Source organism: Corticium candelabrum, chromosome 21, assembly GCF_963422355.1.
Source record: "Corticium candelabrum chromosome 21, ooCorCand1.1, whole genome shotgun sequence".
Taxonomy (NCBI): Eukaryota; Metazoa; Porifera; class Homoscleromorpha; order Homosclerophorida; family Plakinidae; genus Corticium; species Corticium candelabrum.
In genome coordinates, this window is record NC_085105.1 from 5,610,546 (window position 1) to 5,624,701 (window position 14,156).

Sequence of the window (14,156 nt, forward strand, 5' to 3'; positions counted from 1 at the left end):
GCATCTACATACCGCATTACTGCACATTTAGCTGCATGCCAGTTTAAGCCGGGGATTACCGGGTGCCTGTATACCCCGAGGTATAACAGCATCCTAGAGAAAGAGAGGTGATTTGACCAACCTCCCTATAAACTGGACCCATACATTTATGCTGTATCTGTTCTTAGATATTGATTGAACTACCACAAATAAACACTAAGACGTATACTTTTTCATCTAGATGTAGTAAACAATCAACCTTATAATGATTGATTTCTCTGTCTTCCTCATCGTCTTCCTCATCTGTCAGCCTTGTGTATTCTTCTGCTTGTTCAAAGCTAATCCTGTATGCACTGATGAGACACTTCACATTCCCTGGCTTTCATCTTGTTTCCATCAAGCTTGTCGTTCTTGCATAGCACCGCTAACTTTTTCGATTGTGTATGACCTTCTGCCACACTGTGAAGATCCATTCTCGAAACTGTCTGGCTGTTAAACTTTTCTCTTTTCTAGCTGGGCTTTGGGGGAAGATGCACTCTCTAAGTCAAAGAATCGAATTACAGCGTGTGTGCAGTAGAATTACCACACATGTGTAGTTGCTCCCTTGCCATTACTGGCACTCTCTTGCACTATACCGGCATGCTGGTATCGTTACCAGAGTCCGACAAGCAATTTTCTGATAATCCCCGCTTATACCCGCATGCAGCTAAATGTGCAGAAATACGGTACTTACATACATACGTACATTCATGCACACATACATATATTATATTTGTTTTCGATTTGTGAACCCCCCTCAGCACCCAAGCTAACGGACGTCTAGTTTGTAGTCGCATGTTCTTCTGCTTGCAATACACCCTACTGTACTTACGCTAGTAGTTCACTGCATTGGGCGCATAGGGTGCATGGGTGTATGTATACCTATCCCAAACAAAGATCAATAGCAATGCTATCTCATCAGTGGCACTGTTTCTGCTGATGCCTGGTAAAAAATGGAGCTTTCACCATTTACGTATGAGCCAGAAAGAGAAATTAGCAAGTATGACTCTAGCGAGAACAGTCAGAAACACAAACGGATGTCTGGTACACTTTCTACGCTAACCACTAAACGGCTCTCATTAGTTTGCACAGAAGACACACCTTTTGTTGACTTCGAAACCGGTGATGTCATTTATTGCAGAAAGCAATGGTTTTTAGTTCAATAATGGAGGCAAATATAGATGTAAAACTAACGCCATTCAAATTCTCCCAGTACAAGCTATTCTTGGTGTAGGCTGTTTTTCTGTGGGACTGTCCTTTTAATTAATTAGTTCTCTTGGCGATTTCTCTTGTTAGTAGTAATCCTGGTTCTCATAAAGATACTCATTTACTGAGGTAGTGCTGTACTGTGAATCTAATAAGGTAAAGACGTATCTTGCCTCATTGTTCCCTTTTGGCCATCGTGACTTTCAAGTAACAAGTCATACTGTGTCTACTCCTCCTCTTCTTTCAGTCTCCGTTCAAGGGCAGGTTAAAGAAGAAACATGTCTACTGATGGTCCATGTTAAGAAACATAATAAAGCCATCAATATTTATCGACATTTTACAAAAACAAAGATTTTTCGTTTTTACCCAGATCCCCGCCCACCCTAAAAATGAAATGGTAGATGTCTGCACTTTTTAATCTGTGTGATGTCACCTACATAAAATCATGTTAAAGACAATTTGTACTTAACGATGTCCATCCCTAACACAACAAGTGAGTCATCTGGAGGACTGTCGTCTGCCACAACGCTTTCAACACCTTCTCATAGTCATTCGTGGGTCTTACATAAGGCCTAGTGACAGTGCCTTCTCTGCTGAGAAGATACAGTTGCTGCTTTACCGCCATCTTGCAAATATGGCCCTGACCCATACCTGTCAAAGTCCCGTCTGTCTCATTTATCGAGCATTTCTCCAATCGGCCATAATTTGACTACTTTATTAGACTTGAGCCAGTCTCTCTCCACTGTCGTCTTTCCCTGAATTGTCAATTGACAATTCTCGGCAAGGACTGACAATCCGGGGAATGGTGAAGGTGAGAAGAGGCTGGCTCAAGTCTATTGAAAATATGGGGAATGATGAAGGTGGGGAGAGACTGGCTCGAGTCTAGTCATTGACTGTACATTCTATTGCTCCTTCAGGAGTACTTGCAAAGCACCTGTCAAATTGTCCATAAAGCCATTCTCACTTCCAGTCTAGAGAACAAAAAACGATTTACCCCACCCCAAACAATAAGTTTTTGTTTTTTAAAATGTCTTTAAATACGGACAGCCCCTTAGAGGTTTGCCATTGGCACATTTACACCACATTAGGTCATAGATAAGCCTTAGATTCTCTTGCCACCATTAAAGGTAAGGAATTGTATATTTTGGTGAAAACAAAAGTTGACTCCCAGGAACCAAATGACTTTCATGTGCATTAGAAAATGGCATGCAAGAATTTGGCTGCTACATATATACTGTTTGATAAGACAATCACAAGAAACAATGAACTGTAAGTGAAACATAGCCAACTAAAAGGGCACTGCACCCTCACCCCTAAAGGAAAAACCCTGCACATTATACCACATTAGAAAACAATTCAGTACGTCAGTTACACAGAACAAAACAATTGTCAGCCCACACTGTCTCTCATTCCTTTTGAGTGGCATGGGACACACTTTGTGTGAATGCCATTACACTACCTACACTAACATGCCCATATACTATACGTTTACATACCAGGTGGAGGATTTTCTGGGATTGCAGGTTGAATGCCATCAACAGCCAGCCAGTGTGCTGAAAAAATCAGTTAACAACATTAGTACTATAACCCAGCTTAGATTCTGCTATACCTTTTACAGTAACATCAATTGGGAGTTTGGGTAGTGGTGTGCTGATGATATCACTAAGCTCAACCTCGTGATCATCCAGAAAGTGCACCTCACGGCCACCACCACTGGCACATCGGAAAGGAATAAACTCTCCAGCACGAAAACCATATAAAGGCTACAACACAGAAATACAGATGACATAAACCTAACAGCAAAAAAGACTACGCAGTGCTGGATATAACAATCAGTCATCAGCTATTGTTCAACCATCATTGCCACTTGACTGCTTCACTATGATTAGAACTACACACATTTTGTCCAAATAACAACATAAAGCCAAATACAGTACAAACATTGATTATCTGAACATAAGTTAACAAAACGTCAATTCTTCACACAGACTGGCAGTCTAGTGGCTTGTGACAGTGCTCCTGCCACTGCACGTGCAGCTGCACTGCTTTGGAAGGAAGGGAGGGAGGGAGGGAGAGAATTCCTGTTGACCTTTCACACAAAGAAGTGCTAATGAGAGTTGCAGCAGGTGTTCTAGTAATTGCTGTTTATCTTCAATCTTATGTTTTGTACACCCTTACCCTTCTAGGTCAGCTCATCATATTCCAGTTTCTTATTAAGTCAACTGACATTGTAATAATCTACTGTATTATCTGTCTGTCTGTCTGTGTTATGTTTAACAAGGTTATGTTCAATGAGCTTTTCAACAAGATCTAGCCTAAACCCGACCAGTGGAAATAGAACTTGCACAGCACCGTCAATTAGAGTCTATCTAATTAGAGAACTTGTTTGTGCACAACATTCGAAGTACCAGTTTTGCATTTTTTTGTTCCTTGTGTGTTGGTATATTCTACTGTGCATGGTAAATTAGAGTCTATCTAATTAGAGAACTTGTTGTGCACAATATTTGAAGTGACAGTTTTGCCTTTTCTTGTCCCTTGTGTACTAAGTCGGCTATTGCTCTAGCTCGCAAAAATGCGCAATACACAGTTGCCCATGGGCAAACACAGGTTTGGTAAAAACAATCCCACCTTTTCAAACGTTTACCCTTGAGACTTGTTACTAACACCACTCGTTCACAATTAGGCCCGGGGTGAACACGCTCTATAGCTATTTCATGTCTAAAAAAGCATGACGCAACTTGTCTATAGGACCAGTGGCATTAGTGTTCTAACGTCAAACTATCATGATTAGGCTCGCCCAAAAAGCATGACACAACTCCACAACAGAACAAAGCCCAGCTGAGTTGAGTCCCCGGCGAGTCGAGCGCAAGCGCAGGCAAAACCTGGTCGAAATTGCACCCGTCCGGCAGCATTGGCACGCCGATCTGTCCACCTGTCCCGCTCACAGCGTGCATACAGAAATCAATACGTGTATGCCTGAAACCGTCAATGTGGGTCTGATCACAAGCCATTAGATGCCATAGCAAAAAAAGAACATGGTTAACATACCAAGGAGACTACAAAAGATGTTACTCTGCTTACAGAGATACGACTTACAGATACGATACAGAAGAGGCAGTGAGATCTACATAGCGTTATCCAGAGCATACCTGAATACAGCAGAACAAGCACCGGAGCAAAGTAAGTTTTGCAAGAAACAAGAGCAGATCAACATCACTGAGGATTGGAGCAACCGAGAGACGAGCCTAGATAAGATTGTATATAGATGAGCTACTAGCCAAGATGAGGAATTACAACTGGTCGGCAGGCTGATAGCCGCAGGGTGGCCTTTCACCAAACACAACATTCTAGCAATGGCACACCCGTAGTTCCGTTGTAAAGATGAGTTGGCAGTGCAGCATAATCTTGTATTTAATTAAGGGTGATCGAGTTGTGATACTGGTAACAATGAGAAGCCAAATGATCAAGAGGATACACTCTTCACATTTGGGAATTGAAGGATATTTATGGAGGGCTCGAGACGCACTGTACCTGGCCTGGCATGAATGGAATGGTGAGATACTTTATTTCATCCTGCAGCATCTGCAATTCACTGGTACCAGAGCAAAGCAACGAACCACTCCAGCCTCATGAGATTCCATACAGGCCATGGGCCAAAGTGGGAGTAAATTTGTTTGAACTGGACGGGACGGTACAACATATGGTATAACTGTGGATTACTACTCGAATTTCTTTGAAGTGGACAGTGTCAAAGACACTATAAGATCAACGGTGATCCACAAGATGAAAGCTGTGTTTGCAAGGCACAGGATTCCGGACATCGTTGTCAGCAACAATGGGCCTCAATTAAGCAGTCAAGAGTTCAGGAAATTTGCAAAGGAATGGGAGTTCACACATGACGTCATCACCAAGATACAGTGCCCCCACACATAAACGCCCATAACTTTGGTGCGGCCTAGCACCCCCCCCCCCCCTCCCCGAGGTCGTATGCTGTAGTTGATCAGATGCGTGTGGTTCTTGATGCTAAGGCTTTCTGGTAGTGTAATTATGATGTCACAGATCCTTCTAGAAGAAACTTAGTAATACAAGATGGTAATACAAGATGGTGATTGGCTGCCGTTATATGGCATTGCCTGTTACTGATTGGTTGATAAACTTAGCTCCACTTTTCACTGTTGTAATGCTATATGGTCGCACCGCAACATACGTCATAGTCTTAAACCTGTCTTGTCTTCTTTGCTGTGCATTGGAGTGAGCAACAGCTGTTCAGACACAAAGGAAGTGTTTTAAACGAGGTTAGACGGAAGGAAATGAGTGTTCCTGTTGACCCAGAGGAGGGTCCCCATTTTGGGAATGACGGGTTAGCATATTCTTCACTGATGTCTGACTACGTGAAAGACCCATCTGAAGTTTCTGCCAGTTCTTGTGAGCTCGGGCAACTTTTAGCAGACCAGGAGATCTTGGATGAGGACCTTCAGAACTGTTTGGACAACTGGGTTGTCACTTTCACTAGAGAAGACCGAATGATGCTTAATCTTGATGTTTTTCAGGCGTCTCAATCTTTAGTTGTTTTGTTTAGTTTTAGATTTTAGGTTCTGTGTAGTTTTTTTGTTGTTTTCTTGACTGTAAGTGAAAAATATTTTTGGATTGCATAATAGAATGTTGCACACATTCATATTGTAATATCTTTGCGTCAAAGGCATCAATCAAAAATCCCCATGATGTATATTTTAGAAATCATCTCTGCTTTGTTATCCTTGCGTTTTAACATATTCCATTACCGTTTTGTAGAGATTTACGACTGTGTGCTCATCCCTCTTCAGGGGCCTTTCTCTTCATATCTCAAAACAAAGCATATTTCAAAAATCACCACGATGATTACCTAGATAATCATTTCATGTCCATTTCTGTAAAATAACTAGTTAAATAACAAAACACCGAGCGTAAAAATGAACAAATGTGCAACACAAAGAAAATGTGATTCCTCGCACAGCGAGGCCCACTGTAAAACGCAACCGTTTGTCAAGTTCTTTCACAATAAATGCAGCTACGATTGCTGAATCTTGTTACCAAGTTTTGTTGATAGACATAACAAGGACATTCGAATTACGTGCATTTTCCTAGCGTCACTCCCGGATGGGCGCTTATTCATGGGGGCACTGTATCCCAGTCTAATGGGAAGGTTGAGAATGCGGTAATGACATGTAAAACCATCATGATAAAAGCAGTCAAAGCAAAATTGTATGTTTATCTAGCCTTACTTGATTTTCGGAATACAACAACTGAGAAGCTGGGGTCTTCTCCAACACAACGACTGCTAGGAAGACATACTTGAACCAAGCTTCCCATGGCAAGCAAGTTGCTACTTCCTGAACTACTGCCCGCTGCGGATATTGCAGCTAAGATTGAAAAGAGCAAGGAAATCTAAGCGACACAGTACAACAAGAAAGCAAAGTACTTATCACCAATAGAACCAGGGACAACAATTCAAATAAAGAGACCTAATGAAGAAGAATGGTCACCGGCCGTCTGCATAAAAGCAATAGCTCCAAGATCCTATTTTGTGGAAGCTGGAGGAACGAAGTATCGAAGAAACCGCAGACAATTGAAGTATACCACCTCAACAGCATAATCTAGATGAGGGCGAGTCAAGCCTACTGGGACCAGTACAACAGTCCAATGATGCATCTCCGAATACAGCCAGAACAAGTAATAAACAGATTGAGACAATACCAACAGTACCGAAAACACAACCCTACTGGTACTGCAGCAACACCAAAGCAAGCCACGCGTACAACACACAGTGGTAGGCAAATCCAAACTCCAACAAATTTTAGTGACTATGACATGAAGTAGTAGAGTTGAGGTTGTTTTGTTTTAAAAAGGAGGATGTCACGTGACTTGATTGTACTAGATGTTGTTAATAACGAGTTGAGTGTAGGGGTGAATTTCTTTTACCTAATCCAGCTAATCCATATTAGATAAATTAGCTAATCCGTCTAATCCACGTATCGGCTGGGCAAATATTTTTTGGCCCAGTTAGGTGTGGCATTAGCGGTTCCCGTATGCACTTCCTCAGATCTCCAAGTATGCGCATGCATATCTATAGATATCTATCACAAACTACGTGTACACTCACGTGGTTTCAATATGCCGGATTACCACGTGACAACTAAATATTCTGCACTTCTCTTCACTTTCTGTCAACAGGGCTGTTTGAAATTTACTGTCAGAATTAGGAAAAGTCACAAGCCAGAACAGTGTCTGAATGATGATAAGCTGTCAGACAGAAACACAATGTTAGTGAGAGGACGTAAGTGTTTTCTGTATTAATTTTAATTTCTGTCGTTGTTGCCGTTTCTTCTCCAGAGGCCATTACAACAGCTAGAGGAATTGCTCCTGCAGCAGTTGCTGTACTAATTATGTAGACAGGTGTATTTAGTCTGTCTAGGCTTGCTGTTGCATCGCAAAACACCAACTCTCCAGCTTGTCGGACAAGTTTGTGAGCTCTGGCCATTAGAGGAGTAACAATGGCCATTATAAATGGTGTTTCTGCAAGTTTCTTTTGACTGAAAATAAGAATGCTCTTGTGAATGATGCACACAGTCTTGACTGCTACTGTACTTTTGGACAAATACATGACCACCATCATTAGCTACAACCTTGTTGTAATCATTCACTTCATTCTCTAGTCTCCCAAACATTTTGTCTCCATTCTCTGATCCTATTGTTGATTCTCTCCATTGCCTGAAAAGACGCTGGACATCCTGGATATTGGGATTAACAGATCTATCTCCAATGCTCTCTGAATGTCTTTATCGTTATGCTCTAACTGGTGTTAAGTTATGTATTCATTTCTAGCACTTGAGGCGGAATTTCCACACTGAAAAAGGTGATGATATGAATCCATTGCTGCTTTGAAACAGGTCTGAAACTCAACACATGTGCAGAATCCATGGCATGATTGTGATTGAAGTTCATTTTCACCATACAGGGATGACATTCAGGTCACGTTCAGAGTCCACTAAAGTGACAGTGAGAGCAACTGGCAATCGGTTTTCTTGTCTCTACAACTTCTTTCGTGCAGTAGTCCTCTGCTAACACCCTTTGATTTGCTTCTTTCTTGCCTCTTCACTTTCATTATTAGTGTTTTTCTTTTGTGGTGGCAGTGTCTGACTGTTTTGTATGTGACCTTCTTTCCTTTCATACAGTATGAGGTTCCTCTTGTTATTCAAAATATGGATTTAGTCATTTCCTCAAACATTCTTATCAACGCTTGAACAGTTTCTGAGGTGTTCACTTGCACCCAGAAAACAGCTTTGAAAGCAAAGGGTGGCACTCCAAGAAAGGATTCAGTTGTCAGTTCTTCATAATCATCAACAATGTACTTATATCCTGGTGGGAGAAAATCCATCAACTTTTGAAAATTGCCACACTTAATTTCTTTCCCAGGTTGATCTTGTTTCACATGTTAGTCTTTCATGTCTGCACTGTGAACCTCATCCATGTTAGTGTCTTGATACTGTTGAGAATGTAAGTAAGTTTCAATAACATCAATTTTTCTGTGTTTTGGCTATCAGAGGTGGTGACAAGTGTGTCATAAAAGATGTCTTTTGTCTTGTCAGTCGGATTCAAAATAAGGTTACATATCGCATTTCTAGGAGTTGAGGTATTCCTGACCTTTACAGCTCAATTGTCAGTGCTCACAAGAGAAATCTTCTTTAATTCTACTGCAGTGGTCTCATGTGCGACTGAATAAGATGCAACGTGCTCATTGCCAAAGTGGATTTTCAGCTGAAATGAAATGAGATAGTTAGGACAACAATTAACGTGTTGAGAAAACAGTCACAGTACACCATTTTTGAGGAGCTGCTTGTAAGACTCCATTCAAGTCTTTTTTATTTAAAATCTTCAGCGATGGTTTTCTGCTAGCAAGGTGGTCTTTAAGCAGTTGCAAATCAATGAGGTGAGACATGTCTATTGTGTCAGTGATGATCCAAGAGGCTACTGCACGCCGAAGTCTGCTTGAATAGTCGCTAGGCTTTATTAGAACTTGACACAAGCTGTTGAGGTGCATTCTGTTCTGTGCCTTTCCTGTCATGATGTCCCAAATGATTAGATCTGTTGAAGGTAGGAGGCTTGCCACTGTGACTGGGACAAGGACACAAATGCTTGAAAGGTCTGCAGTGGAAGGGTCTGCATGAATGACAGCAAATATGATTACTATTCCAGGGAAAGTTTATAAAGCAGTGTTTTGACATGGACAGAGTTTGGCTGGAGTCACATGACAGCACCTCTAACACCTCTAAGTTCCGCATCGATGTGTAGTGGGACAGGGTATCCAAGTGAGTCTCCATACCGCAACATTTTCAGCTGCAAGTCAAAAACTACTAGTGCCAGTGATTACCCGACAACAGTTTCTTTGTCAAAGCTCACATTGACAGCAAAACAAGCCAGTCTGATATGCTTAGTTTTTACAGCATTTTCTAGAACGTCTAGACTACCTGTTGCCTTCTGCAATGGACTCCAAACTGCACAGTACACTTGATCATTGTTGAGACACTTCCTATTGATCTATCTAATTTCCTGCGAAAAAAGGTCCTGTTTGACATTGGATTACAAAACCTGTACGTACAATCTCGTGCAGCGATATTGCACGTGCATGTATTTTTGTCATATTCGGGATGTGTATCCGGGTCTCTACACACCCAACTGGGCCCAAAAAAATTTGCTCAGCTGGATTAGCTGGATGAGCTGGATTAGATAATCCATCTAATCTGGATTCGCTGGATTAGGTAAACGACATGCACCCTAGGGTACTGTACCTAAGATAGTATAGCTCTAACTCCGTGAGTCCTTGTGTGTGAACACGCGTAACCAGTGGTGTCTGAGTCATAACGTCGTGACACGTTACACGGTGTACCTCTAAGTTGCATTGTTTCAAAGCTCGATCAAAATCGTCAGCAGTCATTTTCTGTCGTTTAGCATGTAAGCTGAATTTGGACGATTCCTGTTAAGTCAAGCAAGCATCAATATCTCTGACTCATAAAAACAAGCAGTACCGTTCACGTCACCTGGATTATGTACTTTACTTTGAAAGTGGTATCGTCAGCAAGTGTATGCGCCAAGTTGTCGTCCAGACTTACTATGCCTACAGATTCCGCTGTACTACGCACAGATTCGACTCCAACACGCGGCTCAACACTATCAAAATCGACCGCATCTACAGCAGCCATTGTCGAGTTGCCCGGATACTTAACCAACCTATCCGGGGAGTTATGCCGGGAATTTACTACACTATTCCTTTTCACGGTTCTGTTTTACAGTAAGTGGTGATGGCAGCGCATCCGGGGCTGCAATCCACACTGCGAGGCTGAGGCCTGGTTCACAATACACCTCGCGTCGCGTCGCGTCGTGTCGCGTCAAAAAGGAGGCCGTTTCCGACGCGACGTGTTGGCTAGGATTTTTTCCTATTCCAGCGCGTCGCGTCGGAAACGGCCTTCTTTGACGCGACACGACGCGACGCGAACCAGTCTTAACTCTGAGGCGGAGAGATTACACTTTTTACACTACGTGTACAGTACTGTACAGTCAGTCTAAACTGTACAGTAGGTAGACAGTGTGCAGTGTACTGGTGCAGCAACAAATTCCGTCCCCCTACGCACGAGGACTTGTGCATCTTCTAGTCCGGATCCTTCCTGCAAACGGGATTCCAAACAGCGCCGGATCCAGGAATTTTGAAAGGGGGGTCACCGTTAGCAGTTATTTATAGCATTACTAATTTCTCTTTTCTAATAAAATTATATGAAATTATTGAACCACGCCTATTGGAAAAGAGGGGGTTAAAAACCCCTGAACCCCCTCTGGATCTGGCCCTGCGAAAGATTCGGGATCCGAGCCGCCTACTGATACCGACCGCTTCAACCTCTTCATCGATGCCAATGCAACGTACGTCTCTAGCAGTTGTACAGCCGCGCTCTTTACGGCGACGCGGAGGTCGCAATTTGCATAATGCCTTTCACTGTGCCAAATGCACCGAAATATGTCACAGATCGCTTTCCAACAATTTTTTGCAGACTCTAAAAATAAAGAAGACAACGGAACAAGTTTAGAGTCGCTGCGTGGTTTCCTCGCTTTACTACAAAAAGGATCTCATTCGCAAGAAATTTCGTGCAAACGGAATTCGTTTTGTAGTAAAGCAAGGAAACAACGCAGTGACTCTAAACTTGTTCTGTTGTCTTCTTTTATTTTTAGAGTCTGCAAAAAATAGTTGGAAAGCGATCTGTAGAGGAGAACATTTCGGATCCCATTTGCAAGAAATTTCGTGCAAACGGGATCCTTTTTGTAGTAAAGCGAGGCAAGAACGCAGCGACTCTAAACTTGTTCTGTTGTCTTCTTTTATTTTTTAAAGTCTGCAAAAAATAGTTGGAACGCGATCTGTGACATTTTTCGGTGCATTTGGCGCAGTGAAAGGCATTATGCAAATTGCGACCTCCGCGTCCCCGTAAAGAGCGCGGTCGTACAACTGCTAGCTAGAGTAAGCGTAGAGACGTTGCATTGTTATCGATGAAGAGGTTGAAGCGGTCGGTAGGCTTGGATCCCATTTGCAAGAAATCTTTCGGATTCCGTTTGCACAAAGGATCCAGAATAAAAGATGCACCGGACTGACAATGCGCGTGTCACTTTCTCGCAATCACCGTGCCTGGGAAGAAAATCTTGAAATTTACAATCATTCAATCAATACTAGAGACAAAAAGCGACAACTAATACGGAGGTTGTCAGAATCGTTTGCTCTTGAATTATTTGCACTAAACGTTATTGCATTGTCCAGTAGGCCTGTCCACACTGGCAACTGGATCGCGATCCGATCACGATCCAACCGCAACGCTGTCCACACTTGCAACTGGATCGCGATACGTCCGATCCACATCGCGAGGTGGTTTCGCGATCGGTTGAATCCAATTAGAAATAGTGTGCGTTACCTTCACGTACGCTACGCGTGTAGTCGGAACATCTAACACTTCTCACTCGTCTTTGTTCTCGCTCACCTCACGTCGCTGTATCAGCGCTTTCCACAAGCAAAGAACGTCAGTCATTAGTCACGTGATATCGAAAATGAGGCGGAGGTATCGTTTTCAAAGTGCATTGTGGATGCTCGCTATCGCGATCGGATCGCGATCTATTCTGGTCTAGTGTGGACAGGCCGTAGAATTGATTCAGCAAATTTTTCCTTGTCGAGGCTAGTGCTTGAAGAAATAAAGGTCGAAACGTTAACCTTCGCAGACATGTGACACGTCTACTCTTAGATACTTTACATCTGAAACCAATCTCCCAAAAAAATTGTACAGTACCCAGGCCCTCTTGCGCGCCTAACGCGTAGTCTCTCTCCGCTCCGCCGTTTCCCAGAATTGTCACTCTGGAGCGGGGATGATGGACAATCTGGGGAATGACTAAGGCAGGGAGAGACTGGCTCGAGTCTAGAGGGGACTTGGCCCCTACCTCTACCTCACGGCAACCAACTCCATCAATCAACACCTAGGGTAATCCGGGGTATTTTCGTACACGGGGCAATTCCGCACACTTTTGAATTCAATTACTTCTCATTTCTTCAAATGGTGTCTAGGCGATGTTGACTCCACCCCGAGCCGCGCTTGCTAGTACGCGTGCGCTATACGCGGCGCAAATTCAACTCTTGGCTTGGCGCGGCAGCAGCACACCTTGGCCGCTTCTCAATCGCTTCGCAGTTTACGATGTCCGAGCAGTCTTCTTCCGACTCGTCAGCTGCCGATAAACAAGTCGTCGTCATCCCTCTGGATCAGCTGAAAGAGCTGATGGTGGAAACCGCCCGTTCGGCGGTTCAGGCGGAACTCTCGCAGCACCGCATTGCTTCAGCCTCGGGTACAGTCATCTTTTCGGAGCTTGTAGTTGGTAAAGTTGGCGCAGTGTCATACGACGGGCATAATGTCGCTCATTCCATTAGGCGCCCACGGGTCGCACACTTTGCGCCAATTCAAGTCTTCTCCACCTTGCGGGGCTGTAGGTGCGTGTTGCGTCCGCCGCGCTTATGCTGCCGCGCTTATGCTGCCGCGCTTATACTTTTCGTGTTACTTTATCTACTGCGGTCGATAACGGGCGCGGTCGATAACGGGCGAGCGCGGTTACATTTTTGCATTTCTGCGACCCGCGTTTTTATCCGTTGTTTTTCCGCGTTCCGACTTTCAGCTCGCACTAGAGTCACATCGGGAACCGCGTTGCACCAGCAGTGCCAACACCTCGCTGCCGGGTACTGTTTTTCTCACTATGTCTATTCGCAATGAGACCGCTGTCTCGCCTGCCGTCTGCCGAGGCATTGGCTTTCTCCACTGTTATGCTGGGATTGCTGTCCACGTTGAAACGCTACAACCATCATAAGCGTATTTGTTGCAGATCGTCATTAGAGTTCAATGCCTGCCGCAGCAGAGCTAGAAGCGATTAGCTTTATGCAGCCAGGAGGGCCGTCAGCCGTCCCAGGCACTCTTGCCGTCTCTAGCCCAGAGCCGGCTATCATCAATACCGGTAACGTCACGGCCTCCAGGCCAGTAGTGGTAGGCGAGGGCACTCCTCCGGTTCCAGCAAAGTTCGTGAAGCAAATACAGTTCAGACAGTTCGTTGATTTTGCCGAACTTCTACCGGACAACCTGGAGCTACTGCGAAGGCTACAAGAGTCATCGGTTTCCGGAGCAAATGAGGCCGGTCATCGTCGCTTGAGGCAGGTGTCCTCGCTTGGCATATGGGTGCAGTGTTTTGCGGTTTATTATATACGCGGCTATTTGTTCTGCGAGCAGCTCCAGATCGTGCGCTCGACCTTATCAGTGGCGTAGGAAGCGTAGCAGCTGGGGCGGCCATGGCCGCCCCACTTTTCAAAAAGTGGCTTTCCGCCAGCTGCTCATTGC

At 43.9% G+C, this 14,156-nt stretch overlaps 1 protein-coding gene across 1 annotated transcript; it reads right to left on the reverse strand.

Moving 5' to 3' along the window:
- Positions 1 to 2,111: 2,111 nt before the first annotated feature.
- LOC134196764 (transcription initiation factor TFIID subunit 6-like) lies at positions 2,112 to 10,471 on the reverse strand. The gene is made up of 5 exons (XM_062665982.1): positions 10,299 to 10,471; positions 10,148 to 10,234; positions 2,834 to 2,987; positions 2,721 to 2,777; positions 2,112 to 2,195 (listed from the first exon to the last, which is right to left on the reverse strand). Exons 1-5 carry the CDS (start codon positions 10,458 to 10,460, stop codon positions 2,185 to 2,187), a joined length of 471 nt encoding a protein of 156 aa, XP_062521966.1. The 5' UTR covers positions 10,461 to 10,471; the 3' UTR covers positions 2,112 to 2,184.
- Positions 10,472 to 14,156: the final 3,685 nt, after the last annotated feature.